Source organism: Blastomyces dermatitidis (assembly GCF_000003525.1).
Source record: "Blastomyces dermatitidis ER-3 genomic scaffold supercont1.8, whole genome shotgun sequence".
In the NCBI taxonomy this organism is placed as follows: Eukaryota; Fungi; Ascomycota; class Eurotiomycetes; order Onygenales; family Ajellomycetaceae; genus Blastomyces; species Blastomyces dermatitidis.
The window spans coordinates 3,026,145-3,042,377 of record NW_025544781.1 but is presented as its reverse complement, the minus strand read 5'-3'; the positions used below and the strand labels follow the sequence as shown (position 1 = coordinate 3,042,377).

The following is a 16,233-nucleotide window of genomic DNA, read 5'->3' as shown; positions in this document are numbered from 1 at the left end:
CGACGACGTCTATTTATGTATTTAAAACCAACACCGGACTACAAATCAACTATCTCCCTCCTCGCTACCCAGCCCATTCCAGTCGTTTATTAACACTTAGTTTCGGCACGTACGCATACACCTCTATGTGATCTATATCGATCGCTATGAAATACTACCACCCTGCAGGATGATGAGTGCGCAGTCACAGATGCCACCGGCGGTTCTAGGCAAAGCGGGCCACAGTCCATCCCGGCTTCGTGCAGCGTCCGCATGTTTGGCCTGTAACATGAAAAAGGTATCTCTTCACATCCTCCATTCACTATGCAATTCAAAGGCGTTCTATAAATCCTCCGGGGGAGAAGCCTAGTTTTGGATATCCCTTCGGGCTCTAACATCACCTGCAAACCGCGTGAGCAGATTCGTTGCGTCTATCCCGAACACAGTAAAGAATGCCTGAACTGCTCCCGCAATCGCTGGGAATGCTCGTGCGTGCCTCAAACCTACCTTTACAACACATATGGTTTGTAGGGTCTTATTTGCTGATTGCTGTCTAGTCCTCGGGAACGGAAGCGAAAGCGGCGTGAGGTTACCACCACAAAGGTCAAAGAGGGTAGCCCTATTGCGAATGGGAGCCATGACATGTCTCAACCCTCGTCGCCAAAGCAGCCCGCTTGGGATTCGAAAGTGACGGGCTGGAATGCCTCTAGGCGTGTTAGCATTATCACTGGAGCTCCCCCGTCAGAAGCTGCAGAGCCTTCCCTAAGCCAAATTCCTCCCAATCCCGGTTTTTCTGCACCAACAACCATCCTCCGTGAACCAGACAAAGCAACTCTTTACACGAACACAACGTCCAGCGTTCCTTTACCACATGTACATTCATACGATGAGAGCCCCAGCGCTTCAAGTTTTCTAGGCCGATCAGAATATCTAGGCGGTGAGGTCCCCATCAACGAAGACCAGGCAAAGTCTTACCCCGCAGTCGCGACGGAGAGTTTGACAGAGGAGGATATTCGTGTTTTGCAGCTACAGCACGCGTTTGACTTACCACCGCGGGCTGTTAGAGAGGGCCTAATAGACACGTTCATGAAGCGCTGTGCGCCGTGGATGCCCATTGTTGAGCGAAGCTGGCTAACTGAACGTTATGGGAACCAACCGTCATTGCTACTCCTGCAAGCGGTGTTCCTCGCGGGTAGCAGAGTGTCATCTGCTCCAGCGGTGGCAGCGTATGCTTCGCCAAACGAGTTCTACCGTCGGGCCAAGGCTTTGTTCTGGTCTGGCTATGAAAAAAATACGATCACCGTCATTACCGCCGTACTGGTAATGCACTGGTATAACCCTGAAGGGCCGGAACATATATCTCTTAACACCAGCGGCTTCTGGAATCGCATTGGTGTCGGTCTGGCGTATCAGATTGGATTGCATAAGGAACCTCCTCCTGGACGGAATGCAGCCCTTCGTCGACGATTGTGGTGGACTTTATACGTGAGCGGATATCCTTTTTCTCTTTGTCCCCAAACATCCTAAATCGGGGCATTTATGTAGACACAAATGTTCCCTCGTCAATTTAAATGATAGTACGCCACAGCTAACTCGTTCCCTTGCAGGCGAGAGATTGTTTAATCTCGGCAAGTCACGGAAGGCCTCGCGCTATTAATCCTGACGACTGCGACGTCAAATCGCTTTCTAACGAAGACTTCTATGGATCAACTGCAGACGGCCCAATGTTTATTTCATACGTAGAATTGGCCTCGCTACTAGGCGATCTAACTCAGTGCTGTTGCCGCACATATCTATCACGCCAAAAACGTCAGTATATCGAAGGTGCGCTTTATCGTTGGACTCGAGAACTCCCTGACCATCTACATCTCTTCCGGTATGCAAGCTCAAACAATGGCACCTCCCCAAAGTTAGTACCAGCACCGTACAGCTTCGAAGCACGCCAGCTACACGTTCTGTATTTTATAATCCTCGCCATTCTCTTTCGATCAACTCCGCCTGCGAGCACACCCTCCCCAGCAGCAGTGCTCGCGTCATCCTTCGTCGCAGGAATTTTTGAGGATTTCTTAGCTCGAGACGAAATTTGCTTCCTAGGCCCTGTATTTACCTTCTATCTTTTGGCCTCAGGAGTTGGCCTTCTTTCTTGTTTCCGCTACCCCCGCCTGTGGGCCAAGGCTGAACAGGATCTCCGCATAATATACAATTCTCAAAAAGAACTCTCAACAAGGTGGCCTTCTGCAATCGGCGGTTTAAATGCGCTACGGGGCATGAAGGAGGAGGCAAGCAAAAACCAACGATACGAGGAGACACAGCTGATTGGGAGTCTCACCCCTGAGCAACTAACGTGCTTCAACGGCTTTCCAACGGATTTGTGTCGGCTTGGAGAAGCCATTTTGACACCCCACATTCAAGACCTATTGGATCCACGAAGACTCGACGATGACCAATTCTCACGCAGCGCCTCTGATATGATGACAGCCGGGATTTTAGCAAAGTTGAAAACGCCAATAAGTACTCTCGCAGCCCTGGACGGGTACCTACCCCTAGCCACCATTCTTGAGCACCACCAGATGCACAGCACAACCGGTGGGGAAACTACGGATATCACTGATGATATCATTTGTGGCCAATACGCAGGGATCGGCAACTGGCTGCTGAAAGATTGGGACTGGAATAGCGATATTGCTTGGTGAAAGTATGTCTGATTCCCACACTTTGCCCATAGTATGCGTTCAAAGTAATGTGTACGAGAAAAATAAGTATAAACTCACAGCACTTAAATATTCTCTCTAGTTTGGGGATTGTTGGGTTATTTTAATCCCCGAGCACATTTCTGCTCCTTCACCGGCAAAGTGTGCTCGGCATTTCGGGACTTCGGCAAAATGCCTACCCCATAATCCGCAGAACCAGCAGGCCCCGGCACTAGTCTTTGTTTAAGAACTAAGAGGGAATGCGGGGAGGAGAAATTCAATAGCTCGGTTAATATTATTCGCTTCATCATGGCAAGCAACAAATACTGTGTCCTGTAATTCACAGCATTCCTCTCTATTGCGCGACTGCACTCTCCAGAATATATTGGAAAAGATGACCGAGATCTCCAAGTTCCGCACCCTCTCGCTAACCAGCCATAGCAATGTTTTCGTCATCACCATGCAGAAGGCGCCTGAAAACCGGTTAAACTCATGGTATTGTCAGGAAATCATCCGGGCCTTCCACGCGGTGCATCGCATTCTTGGTCCTGATTCTGAAGGGGCGGTGGAAGTGATGCTAAGTTCTGGTGCACTGTACGTGACCAACATACAAGTGATAGCTAATAATGTCTAATTATCCTGTTTGTAGGTACTTGAACTGGACAAAGGAGCTACGAATCCTTTTGCCAACACAGATGGATTCTACCCGGTATTTTGGCCCGCTTGCAACGATTCATTCACCCTAACCGATGTTTTCTTCGTCCCGGTTTCGGACGAAAAAAAACCATTAAGGGCCTGTTCGGTGCGTCCGTACTTTTTGAACGCAATAGTGGATCTCATTAAAAATAGTGTATTTATCAATTATTAGTAGCAAGCCGGCATTGCACCACCATGCTATTCCATAATTGAGATCACTTCACACTGGCTTTTTTTAATTTCACATTCATCAACGCGGACACATTGAAATCATATTCTCTCATATCTATGATTGATTTGTCTATATTTAACCATCATTATTAGCTAGAATTCATGAAAGCAGTGAACAAGAATGTCACAGTATGATATCTCAATACAATATCTGAATGTGAAGAATGATAATATTCAAATCTCTACAATTTCAATCTCACTGAGTTAATAATCAGATTCTTAATTATTATTCTCTCGAACACTCTTTTAAACACTCTCTCAAACATGCTCTGAAACAGTCTCTTATCAAACATCTACTGTCTTTTGAAAGTAAACACTTACTTCTTAAATCAGATGTTTCAGAATATTATGAAGTTTCACAATGAAAAAAGCTCTGTTTACTGAACTCTTGAAGATGAAAAAGAAAGAATTGAATACAGATAATAGCAACTTTAAATCTGTGAGTTGAAATCTTATTATACAAACTGTTAAGCAGTTAATAATTCAGATAATAATCAAAGAAGTATGTAATAATCAGTAAAAGAAAAAAAAATGTATTTAAATATTTTAAATATGATATAAAAATCAGATATTCAGCTGAATATATAATCACAGATATAAAACTTATATTAATATTAAAAAAATTATAAATAAGTATTTTTTTAAACATTCTAATCTTGAAATCTTTTAAAAATATAACTCTGAATTTTAAAAGCTTACTGAAGAATTGTTTAATAACAGACTTATCACTGATTAGATTTTCATTAAATATTATATAATAATATTTAAAATGAGAGAATTTACTGTAACAGATTCAGAAACTGAAGAAAGTTCATTATTTTTTACAATAAATTTATCAGATTGTAGAAATATCAATCATATGAAAAAAACACTCAATATCAGAGAATATTGATATAAATATTCAAAATCTGAATACAGCTGTAAACAGTCTTGATCAGATTAATATACAGATTAAAGTTAAAAGAGAAACTATGTGAGTTATCAAGTGATTCATGAGTGAGATGCAGAATCTACTATTAAAAAATTGAAAAATTAACAGTGAGATTATTATTATTATTATTATTATTATTCTTGAATTATAGATGTATACAGTCATAGACTATGACATCTATCTGAGAACTAAAAGTTCTCAGAGTTTTTCTAATATCTATAGAGTTAACTATTATATATTTATCAATTTCAGATATGCAAAATCAGAAAATTCCAGCTCAGAATATAAAAACTCTTTATAAATTACAGTATTTTAATATCTTCTGATACTTTGAAATCATTTGAAAATATCATGACAAAGGAAAAGAGAATAAAGTCTTAAACATAGACACATTAAATAAGTAGATAGAAAAGAATAAAAAAGAAAAGAAAAAGTAAAGTAAAGAGAGACTATAATAAAACAAATTATTAAAAGATAGTATATAGCTATTTTAACAGACTATATCTGATTAATTTTCTCCTCTTCATATTCAGATATTTCTGAATTTAGCTATTTTCTTATAGCTGCTTGAGTTTCTGATAGAAAGTCTATTAAGTATTTAATTTCTATCTCAGTTGAGAATAAGAATCTTATATTTAATTGATTTACATCATACTTCTCTTTCAATCTGACTCTGACACTATTGTATAGTGTATAGTATATTATAATATACTCAGAATTTTCATTTGCATTGCAGAATGAGCATTCTATTAAATCAAATCTATTATCAAATCTTTGTATATAAGATTTGAAATAATTATGTTCTAGTTTCAGCTGAATTATAGATGAGAATATTTTCTTTTTATATTTAATTAAACAAGATTTTCACTTGAGTTTTATTTCAAATCTTAAAATACTATATACTCTTCTTTTATTTCTGTCAGCTTTTATTTCACTTATCTAAATAACATTCTTTTATCTTTCTCTTTATAAAAGACAAGAATACTGTTTTTTGAATAGATCTGCTTAACTCTGAATTTTTTTTTACAATTGAATTAGTCAATTCATTGTCATGAACATTCATATAAATAGAAACTTAGTGTAGATGAATTATCAGTTTTAATATTCTTCTTTTTTAAATTTTTAAAACAGAGTTTTAAATCAGTTCAAGATTCATTTAATTATTATAAATCTAACTATTTCTAAGTCTTTTTAAAGCAGCTTAACTATTAGAGAATATTCATATCTCTTTTAAACTATTTTCTCTTTTATAAGATTTTATTTCAATAAGTTTGAAAGCTTTTACTATTACAAATAGTTCAGTATCAAAGACTTCAGATTCACAGTCTAAATTTCCGAAATCTGAGATAAAATTAATATTATCTTCAGTATAAGTAATATCTGTATCTAATCTATTTAAATTCTCATTTTTTCAGCTATCTGAGTAAATCAGAATAGAGTCTTTTATATTAATTATAGAGATTCTCTTCAAATTCTGTTTATATTCTCTCTCTTTAGATAGTTCACTTATAAGTCTCTGAGAGATTCAAGCTTTTCTCTTCAGAGAGATATCTTCTCATGATTAACTTTTTCAAGATTTAATAAAGAAAATTGATTTTTAATCAGTGAGTATAGTCTGTATAATTAAGAGAGTATTTTCTTTGAAGAATTATTTTTATTCTAATCAAGAAATCTATTTCAATTCAGTTCATTTTCTGAGTTAATTAATGAAAATGAAGAAGAGATTCTTTCTCTGATTATATAATTTAAGCTTATCTTTATAACTCTCAGAGTATAGTTCATACAGATCTTTTCAAATCTAATAGCAGATGAGAGAATTAAAGCTTCAATTTTCATTGCTTTAATAGAAGATGATTTAAATACTCTCAGAATTCTTCTCAAAGCTCTGTTTTACAGACTTTGAAAGAGTTCAATGAAATTTTATTGATTATTTCATTAAACTTGAACTTCATAATCAGCTACTGAGATAATACAGACTATATATAACTATCTCATAGTCTAGAAGAATAGATCTCTCTCTGCATTTAATAGTTTAATTACACTATTCAGTAGTCTCTCTGTCTTGATAGTTTCTTATTGAATATAATATTTAAAATTAAACTTGAAGTTTAACTATACTTCTAGTCATTTGATATTCAAACTGAGTTTAATCTCTTTATTTAAAAGAGTTTGACTTAGTTTCTTCTCATTGAATCTAGAAAAAAAGTGAATTAACTCAGTTTTATCAATATTAAATTCAATTAGATTGATATCTACTCTAACAAAGATTTTCTTTACTACTTTTTCAATCACTTTTAAATTCTCTTTAATTATTTTTGAACTGTAGACTAGATTAATATTATCTATATAACTTAAAGATCTCACTACTTTCATCTCTCTATTCTTGCATAGATATGCAGTGTATATTATAAATAAAACAGATGAGATTGAAGATTCTTATAGTACTTCTATTTTTATCTCAGTCTTATCTTATTTCATTTCATCAAAGAATAGTTATATAATTCTTTTAGATATAAAATAGTTCACTTATTTTATTAGAGAAAGTGATAGTTTTAATATCTTTAAAGTTTGAATCATCTTTGACTTTGAAACATAATTAAATATATCTTTTATATCAATAAAAACTGAAGTTGAGATCATATCTTCATACTTTACTATTTAAATGTTATGAATAACTGAGAGAATAGTGTTAATTATAAAGTATTGTTTTTTATCTCTTATTTATTCACTGAATAGAAGAGAATTACTAATAGAGCTTATAAAAGATAGTCTAGTAGCTATTATCTTTTCTAAAATCTTTTTCAGACAGTTCAATGAAGATATTACTCTATATAACTTAGAAATTAAAGCTTTTTTATTAGATTTTATAAGGATCACTTGAGTGACTTCTCTTCAGCATTCAGAATAATAATCATTTTTCAAGAGATTGAAAAAGAGCTTAAAATATTCATTCTTCAAGTAAAAATATATATTTTGAATGATTAAGTAATTGATTTAATCAGGCCCTGTAGCAGTTTTAATTGAACTTGAGAAGATAGCTAACTCTAGTTCATCTTGTATAAGTTCAGATCATTCTCAGTCATTTTCATCAATATAGTTATAAAGTAATATATTCTCTTTCTCTGAGTCTGAATCTGATGAGTTTTGAAAGAGAATTCTCATGAAAGCTTGACATTTTTTCTCAAAAGAATTTACTGTATATGATTCATTCTGAAACTTATATTCTAAGACTGAAAGTTTTGCTACACTTCTTGTTTTAATATGATTGAAGTCTTTAAAAACTTCTTTTTCTTATACTTCTTTAAGAAATTTGTTTCAGTAGTCTGTTTTAGCTCTTTTAATATCTGAAAAATATTTATTTCTGATAGCTTTGAACTCTTTATCATATATTACATCATTCTTTTAATCTCTTCTAGCAGTGATTAATTGTTTTCTTTTAGATATGATCTTCTCATTTCATCAAGGTTTGAAAAACTCAGAAGACTTTTTCTTTGAAATATTATCTGTAATACTTGTTAGAACATATTACTGTAAACATTAAATTAAAATTATTAAATAATTACTGCTATCATCTACACTACTGATTGATCAGTAGTGAAAGCAGTTTCAGAGTTGACTGAGAAGATAGTAATGAAGTTCTTACATAATGAGATCTATATTAACTATGAAATACTGCATGAGATTCTAACTAACAACAGTGTGAATTTTGTAGAAGAAGTAGTAAGACATTTCATATATCAGTTACAGATAAGATATTATGGAACAATGTTATATCACTTCTAGATGAATAGAAAGATGAAATGCTTGTATAAAATTCTGAATAACATGCTGATGAAATATCTAGTGAACAATTCTATAAGACTATGAGATGAATATCTGAGACTGATATCATTAGTCACATAAATCTAGCAGTATACAGTCTTCAATTATTCATCATTCTATCTGTTATATGCATTGTATCAGTGCATCTCAAAGAATGCTTCAGAAAAGATGAGAGAGAGAACAGCAGTTACAGACACAGTAGTTATGAATACAGAATCAAGATTAAAAGGGATTAGTCATTCACATGTAAAAGCTAATAAGTTACTTCTGAACTGAGCAATTCAATCAAAAAGAATACAAGACTCATTAGTTAAGAAATTGAGTCTTAAGATAAGAATGTAAGTTCTTATATATAATGAGAGTTCTGAGAAGTTTCAATCTAGATAATTTAAGCTCTATAAAATATTCAAATCATATTCTCTGAGAATATATGCATTGAAAGAATCAGAGAGATAGCAAAGTTAACTATTATATCAACCGCTCCACCACGAACTCGCTCGATTTTTCGAATAAGAACCTGCCGATAGATTCATCAAAAAGCCCTCGATTATATGAGCATTTTGACCCCATCGCCGACCGCATACCCCGTGTGGTGGTGGAGTTATCCAGTCAAATGTGAATCAGACATTGTTCAAAACTCCTGTGTGGAATTATCCTCCATTCTCCCCTATCACACCACAACCTCGGACCAGATTGCCATACAAATTGTAAGATGAAGAGACCTAGTCATATGCATCAATCTTCTCAATTTTGAAAGATTTCTGATCTGTAATTGTGAAGATATCTGAGAAGCAATCTCTGTAAAAACCCTGTTCATCTTTGATGTTTCAAAACACTAATGCCAAGTTCCACTCTTGTATCATCCTTCTCAATCTGGCTCATCCCTGGCAGAAAAATATAAAAAGATATCTTGATAATAATATCAAGTATATAATCAACAGTCACTTCTGAAGTGCAATCTCTGTGATCTGTCTTCAGTGTATCTAGACATCAACATCAAGTCTCACCCTTGTATCATCTCTCTCAATCTGGCCCATCTTCAGCAGAAAAGTACAAAAAGATATCTCAGCAACTGTATTTGATACATAATCAGCAGACACAACAACTATAAAATCAGTATATCTCAAGATCTGACTGAGCCTTTAATCTCTGCACAGTGAGATATATTAAATCTAGTTTTAATATCTCAATATTCAATAGATTCTGCAAGAGATTGAGAACAGCAATACTAGATTTCTATTAAATTTAAGAATTAACTCTATATTGATATAATCATTGACAAAGTCTTCTATTTTGAGATATAAATAACCAGTTTCTCTACATCTTATTGATAATATTTATATTATTATATAGAAACAGACTTATATTCTCTATAATATTAAGACTCTGAAGAGAGAAAGTCTTGATAGAGAATATATAGTAGTGCATATCTTAGCAGTTTTCATCTCATTCTTTTACAGTAGTTAATGTAAAAAAAAAAAGATTTTAGAAATAGTTTTTTACTTCTCTTGAAAAAGTAAGATATTTTTCTCTAAATTTTATATAATATTCTTACAAAGAATTAAAAACAGAGCTGTTTTCTATTATAATTTCATATTCTTTTAAATAAGAATTACTTTTTCAGTAACTGAAGAGTTTTCATTAATACTTAATTCTTTTTTACACTCTTTATTAACTGATTTGAGTTGCACACTTATTGTGTGAGAAGAATTGAATGATTTAGAATAAAATTGAATAGTTTTAATCAATTTCTCTGCAAAAAATTAATTTATTTTTTATTAGTTTTTCTCTCAAAAACTGTTATATTATCTGATTTATTATTAATTGATATTATACTTTTTCTCACTGTATCTTAAGAAAGAGATTGTAAAGATTTTATTAATTTATCTTAAAAATTAATTTTAGTTTATTAGATTCTCTTCAAAAATCTAATCTAGTTACTGAACTAGTGTGAAAAAAATCAGATATTTTATATATAAAAGTCTTTTATTCTTCTTTTGAAGCAGTCTAATCAACTTTTCAATTGAAAATAGACTTAGAAATCTCTTAATTAAAACAGTCTGACTAACTTTTCAAAAGATTTTAATATATATCTTAATTGAAACAGTCTGATCAACTTTTCATTGAGTGAGAATAATGAGTTTAAAAATACACTCAGTTGATGTGAAAAAAGATGCTTTCTCAGATACTATTTCTGAGATTGAAATTCTGATGAGAAGAAAGAAAGAAGAAATAGAGAAACAACAAGTTCTTGAAATACAGAAACTTGAAAAAGTAAGCAAGATTCTTGAAAAGCAGTGTCTGAGTTAGACTGACCGTGTGACCATGTCTGAGACCAGGACCAGAATTTTTGATAGTTTCATTGCCAATTCGACAGATCCCATTACACAGTTCTAACATTAGATAGTAGTCTTATACTGTCTCAGTAAGACTTACTGTCTACTCTTATCACATTTTTCAAATGAGATCATGATTTCCACTTCTCAATTTAAATTATTTTTATTGCTTTAAATGACTTTAAATCTCATTTGAGTGTTATCAAAAAGCGTTACTTTTTAAAAAATTAAAAATAGTCTAAAGAAAACCTTAAAATGTCTAAAAATAGTAACTTTATATCAAGAATGAAACTAAATGAGATCAAATGAAATCACTTTCTCATTTTTTTCAAGTTATGGTTCCATTTTAAAATCTGATATATAGTCACTTTACATGTTTTTTTGATAGCCAGTTCTAGTGGGATTCACGCCAAGAAAGGTATGGAACCAGACCAAATGAGATTAAATGTGAAATTCATGGTTCCGGCGGCCAGTCTACATCTAGCTCAAAAGAATATATATTCACTTCAAGAACTCAAAAGAACTGAAGAAAAGATGAAGCTCAAAGTAAATCTAGAACTGAAGAGAATAGTCAAGCCAGTAAACTTATAATTACAAGCTTAAAAAGAAGAAACTCTTAACTATCTAAATCTTCAAACTTCAATTCTTCAGCTAAATATAAACAGAATTTGAATTCTCAAACTTCTGTTAAGATTAAAGAATTGAGAAATGACTCTGATGATAAACTAGATATAATATAAACAGTTGAGATTTCTACTTTTCAGAATAGTTATAATCTACTATCTGATAATAGTGATTAGATTCTACTCTACTCTCTTTTAGTATAAATATACAATAAAAATAATAAAAAAATTTTAAAAACTCTTTAAAAACCATATTTATTTAAAATAATGTGAATAGAAACTCAAATTGTATTTATTCTTATCTTCAAATTGCATTTGAATAAAAAGTTAATTTTATACTGCTTCAGGAGCTGAATTTTGATGCTGAGCAAAAATATGTTATTTCTCATTCAAGCTACTACTGCTTTTTATCTCAAAAGTCTGAGATAAAGTCAAAAGTAGTGATCTATGAAAGAAAGAGATCAAGATATTAATTTAATCTAAGATTTGATATCATATCTGACTCTGATATTCTGGTGAGTGATATTATAGATAAAGAGAATGAGTTTGATACTATACAGCTTATAAATATCTATAATGAAAAGTTATTGAAGAAAAATAATAATATCTGAACAATTAATAGAGAATTACTGAACATAACTTTATTAAGAAACTCTATAATTGCAGAAGATTTCAATGCATATCATCTCTGATGAAATTCAGAATGTAAAAGAGCAGTAAAAGCTGATAATCTGATTGAATAAATCTTTGAGCATTTAATAGATTTAGTTAACAAGTCTGATCAATAAACATTCTTTAGAAAAGATATGAAACAGAAATTTATTATAGATCTGTGGTTCGGAAGAACGTACGACTGTCAGATAATACCGCGGCCGCTTCCGAACTACTAGCGTACGCGTATGAGTGTAAAGGGGCCATAGCGGCCGCTAATTAAATTAGCATACAATATTACAATATATAAGAAGCCGGTGTACACCTGTAATTATACACTGGCTTAAGCAATCTTTGAATCATATCTGATAGCATGTCTAAAAACTAGTGAGAAGTGCAGGCTTCTTGAGAGTGTGATAATTCTGTCTATGAAGCAATTTGTAGTTATCATGTCAGTGTGGTTCTAGAACATCTCAAAAGATAGTGTACAAAGAGTGATGAGTGAAAGAGCATTCAATTAATGCTGCTGCTTTGCTTGTTGAGGGAAAACTCCACACCCAGACGAATGCCATGTATGCGAACAGATGAGGTGTGAGAAAAGAGATGAAAGTGATGAACCAGATTCAAAGAAGACTGCTCTCCACTTAAAGAAATAAAAGGAGAGAGTGGCCACTACCAGAGTTGTACAATGATAACAGAAATCATATAATGATATAGTGATAGAATGATATAGTGATATAACAATACAGTGATATAGTGATATAATGATAGATATTATACAATCAACCAGAAATCACTGAAATGAATATCTCTTCTAACTGATACAAACAACACTCTTCTCTGCTATCTGAACTGGAAGATATGCAGAATCTCTCAGAGAGTTTACTCAAAGCAGTAAGAAAAATAGTTAAAATCACTGAACTGGAATTGAAGCTCTGTATGTATACAAGGATTCTAAATGAGATTGAGGCCTTGTGTATACAGTGGCAGGCTGAGACAGAAGTCAAACAATAATTAGCATTTGCTGCAGATCAAGCATTCACTATGAAGAGCTTTGCTGATGCAATCACCATCATCAATAAGAATAGAGAAAATCAGATCTTAGGTCTGCAGTGAGAGATTGAACATTTACACAGACAGATGACTACACTGAACCTGAAGATCTCATCATGATTATTCACAACCTCTTCAGAAGTGTACATATTATCAGAGACTGCTGTGCAGGATGAGAATCTGAGCATGAGATATATCAAGCTGAGAGATCTGCTGAAGTCATTAAGCTTCAATGATGATTAAAAAAATGATGCTGTAATTAGCTGGCTAAGTCAGATGCAATCATATTATCAGATTGAACACAAACTTATAGACAGACAGTTAATGAAATTTCAACAAGTCTTAAGATCTGCTGCATTTCTACACAGAAAAGTGAAGTCATTATAAATGACTGATGAAAAGATGAATCTCACAGATCTGAAGCAATATTCATTCTCATGAACATGAAATGAGTTTTTCAAATGAATCTTACACAACTTTGAGAAAGTGAATGTATGAGACAAGCATTACAAATACTTCACTGAGTGTAGACAAGTGAGCAATCTTACATCATACTTTACACACTTCAGCTTACACTATCTTATATTAAATGAAGAGCTTTTAACATCTTTCTGTTTACAGATCTTCATTCATGATCTTATACCTGAGTTGAGAGTGGAATGAAAATGCTTAATCTCATAATCAGGCATGATGAAAGAAGTATACAACATTCTCATTGTACAGAAACAAGTGAGTCAATTGTGACAGAAAATACTGCAATTGAGTATATCTCAGTGAAGAATAGATAATCAGACTTCTATAACATAAGTCACATATCTGAACATGATGAATCTAGATCTGAATACTATCACTAAAGCACTGAATTCTCTGAAGAAGAAATTCTCTAAGTGAAAATCTTGATATTGCAAGCATCAAGCTTGCTTTAACTGCAGATGCTAAAATCATAATGTAAAAGATTGCACTCAGTATACACAGTTAAGAGAAGTAAGGAAGTTAAAAAACTAGCAGAATCAGTGAGCTTGAAGACACTCACTGATATTCTATGAAAAGTCTTCAAAGTGAAAGAGATGCCTGTGTTAGATGACTCTCTGAATTCTATAAATGTAAAGAAGAAGCAGGCTTCTGAATGAGATATAGGTGAGAATGAAGTGAACACTCATCTCAATGCCTTGAGACCTGAAATGTTAATGTATAGAGAGCACTTGAGTAAGAATTAAGAGATAGCTGCAAAAGTGTTAGTAGATACAGAAGCTTCTACACAATATATTGATAATTATATAATTCAAAGATTGAAAGAGATTCACTGAGTGAAGAATCTCTGATGCATAAGATTATCTGATAACTGATATTTAATATTATCTGTAAGAGTAAGAGTTTCCTTGCACTTTGAAGAATGATCTTGCTATATTTGAGTGTGAGAGCTGCAGAACATGAAATACAACCTTATTCTCAGACTCAATTAGTTTCAAAGATTCAATCTGCAGATTCAATGATGTACATGCTATATGCAGTTGACTGATAGAAAGAAAATGATTCATATAATTCTATCAACTGATATGAGAAGGACATTTCACATCTCTGATATAGAAGGATTAAATCTGCTTACACATTAATAAGCAAAGAGAACAATTCATAAGACCTCATTCAAAAGCATTCTGTATGTCATACAGAACCTGAAAGTGAAGAAAACTAAGATAAAGAATATGCAGGAGAACAAGTGTATAAAGAAGCTTCTGAAGAAGTATAGAAAGATCTTCTGAACAGATCTTTCATCAGAATTGCCGCCAGAACAAGGATTTGTATATGAGATTGACACAGGGGACACAAAATCAGTTAATCAGAATGTATATTCTCTGTCACAAATGCATCTTGAAGAACAGAAGTATCAGATCATCAATCTTCTAGAATGTGATCTCATACAATTCTCATCAAGCATGTGAGGCTTTCCAGTTCTATTTATGAAAAAGGTGAGTGAGAAGTGACAGATGTGTATCAATTATCAAGCACTTAACAAGCTTATGATCAAGAATGAATATTCACTGCTATGAATTCAACAACAGTTGAATACAGTTGAAAATATCTGATATCTATTGAAGATTGATCTTCTCTCAGAATACTGGTAGATCTGTGTAGATGAACTGTCAGTTCTGTAAATCATATTTAATACACAATGAGAGAAGTTCAAATTCCTAGCAATGCTATTCAGTCTGACAAATGCACTCATCATCTTTCAAATGATGATGAATATGATTCTTTATAAACAGAATGAAACCTCATGTCTCATATATCTCAATGATATTCTAGTCTTTTCAAACTCATATGACAAACATCTGAAGCATCTCAATGAAGTGCTTACAACTCTGACAGAGCATAAGCTCTACATTAAATTAATCAAGTGTGTGTTTGAAATAGAAGAGTTGAAGTTCATAAGACATGTAGTGAGTGATGACTGTATACACCTCATTTCAGAGAAATTGAATATTATAGTGAATTAATCACAGCTGAGAAATGTACATTATGTATAATAGTTTCTTGAGTTGATCTCATACTATTACAGGTTCATCAAGAATTTCACATGAATATCTATATCACTCTCAGATCTCTTAAGAGAAATGAATACAAATCTGTGAAAGAAGAAGTTTCATTTAATCATCTGAAATACTGTGTGTGAAGAGGCTTTTCTCACACTGAGAGAATATATAATAACATTCTCAGTGCTTATTCAATCAGATTGTGATAAACCTTTCTACATTAAGACAGACATATCTGAATGAGCTATCAGAGACACTCTTCTACAGATGAGTAAGAATAGCAAGCTGCATCTGATGATGTACAATGATAGAAAACTATTGAATGCTGAGCTCAATTATTCAGTGCATGAAAAGAAATTGCTAGCAATTAAGCATGCACTGATGTTGTGAGATAGATATATTAATAACAGACATATAATAACAGTGATCACAGATCACAAAAGTCTTGTCTATCTACAATCAATAACAAAACCTTTCAAACACTTAGTATGTTGAATCTCAGAGTTTCAAGTGTACAATCTTCATATTAAATATCAAAAGAAATCAGATGCAGTAATGCCTGACACAATCAGTTACAGACTCAATTTCATAAGTGAGAGTTCTGTGAATCAGATACAAGAGACATTCACATTAAACACACTGAGAGAATATAAGAAATCAGAATGAGTGAATATCATGATCTCTCACTTG

General features: G+C 32.9%; 2 protein-coding genes across 2 annotated transcripts; both read left to right on the top strand.

Moving 5' to 3' along the window:
* Positions 1–169: 169 nt before the first annotated feature.
* Positions 170–2,672, top strand: BDCG_07439 (fungal specific transcription factor domain-containing protein; the record flags this gene model as incomplete). The annotated part of the gene is made up of 4 exons (XM_045423227.1): positions 170–277; positions 400–467; positions 537–1,464; positions 1,587–2,672. 4 exons carry the CDS (start codon positions 170–172, stop codon positions 2,670–2,672), a joined length of 2,190 nt encoding a protein of 729 aa, XP_045278667.1.
* A 391-nt stretch (positions 2,673–3,063) lies between these two features.
* BDCG_17538 (uncharacterized protein) lies at positions 3,064–3,415 on the top strand (the record flags this gene model as incomplete). Its single annotated transcript, XM_045426649.1, has 2 exons — positions 3,064–3,263; positions 3,319–3,415. The coding sequence occupies 2 exons, from the start codon at positions 3,064–3,066 to the stop codon at positions 3,413–3,415; spliced, it is 297 nt and encodes a 98-aa protein (XP_045282144.1).
* Positions 3,416–16,233: the final 12,818 nt, after the last annotated feature.